The sequence below is a fragment of the Neopelma chrysocephalum genome, unplaced genomic scaffold (genome assembly GCF_003984885.1).
Source record: "Neopelma chrysocephalum unplaced genomic scaffold, ASM398488v2 Primary Assembly neopelma1_97147, whole genome shotgun sequence".
Lineage (NCBI taxonomy): Eukaryota > Metazoa > Chordata > Aves > Passeriformes > Pipridae > Neopelma > Neopelma chrysocephalum.
The window spans coordinates 7107-8086 of record NW_020925788.1 but is presented as its reverse complement, the minus strand read 5'-3'; the positions used below and the strand labels follow the sequence as shown (position 1 = coordinate 8086).

Below are 980 nucleotides of genomic sequence, written 5' to 3'. Positions count from 1 at the left end.
AAAGGTACCCCTTCACCAGCTCCCCCAAATCCCAAAGGTACCCCTTCACCTGCTCCCCAAATCCTGGGGGTCCTCAAATCCCAGGGGACCCCTTCACCTGCTACCAAACCCTGGGGGTCCTCAAATCCCAAAGGTACCCCTTCACCTGCTCCCCAAATCCCGGGGGTCCTCAAATCCCAGAGTATCCCTTCACCAGCTTCCCAAATCCTGGGGGTCCTCAAATCCCAGGGGACCCCTTCACCTGCTCCTCAAATCCCAAAGGTACCCCTTCACCAGCTCCCCCAAATCCCAGAGTATCCCTTCACCAGCTTCCCAAATCCCGGGGGTACAGGACACCCAGTGCCAGATCCATGGCAGGTGGTCCCCGGGGTCCCCCGAGTTCTTGGGGTTCTCCCGTGTCCCAGAGTCCCCTGAAATCCTGGGGCTCCGCGGGCTCCTGGGGTCCCCCTGAGTTCCCAGATTTCCCCCACATTCCCGGGGGTCCCTGGGACTCACCAGGACGCCGAAGGCCATGATCTTGAGGAGACACTCGAGGGAGAAGAGGGAGGTGAAGACGTTGTTGAACATCTTGAGGACGTTCTCGTAGGTGTCGGAGGCGTCGTAGAACTGGGGGGGGACAACGGAGGAGGGTGGGGGGACGTGGGGGGCAGAGGGGGGGGATCCCCAGAGGGGGGATGGATCCGGGGGGACAGGGACAGACCCTGGGGGACAGGGATGGATCCAGGGGGACAGGGACAGACCCTGGGGGACAGGATGGATTTGGGGGGACAGGGATGGATCTGGGAGGACAGGGACAGACCCTGAGGGACAGGGATGGATCCGGAGGGACAGGGATGGATCTGGGGGACAGGGATGGATCCAGGGGGACAGAGATGGATCCAGGGGGACAGGGACAGACCCTGGGGAACAGGGATGGATCCAGGGGGACAGGGATGGATCCAGGGGGACAGGGACAGACCCTGGGGGACAGGGATGGATCC

General features: G+C 62.7%; 1 protein-coding gene across 1 annotated transcript in view; it reads right to left on the bottom strand.

Annotated features, from left to right (window-relative positions):
* Positions 1-495: 495 nt before the first annotated feature.
* LOC113961408 (voltage-dependent P/Q-type calcium channel subunit alpha-1A-like) overlaps positions 496-980 on the bottom strand; it is a gene marked incomplete at its 3' end in the record, with an annotated part of 7579 nt that continues 7094 nt past the window's right edge. Inside the window, exon 11 of the mRNA XM_027671723.1 lies at positions 496-606. Coding sequence (XP_027527524.1) covers positions 496-606 — 111 coding nt within the window. The remainder of the gene's footprint in view (positions 607-980) is intronic.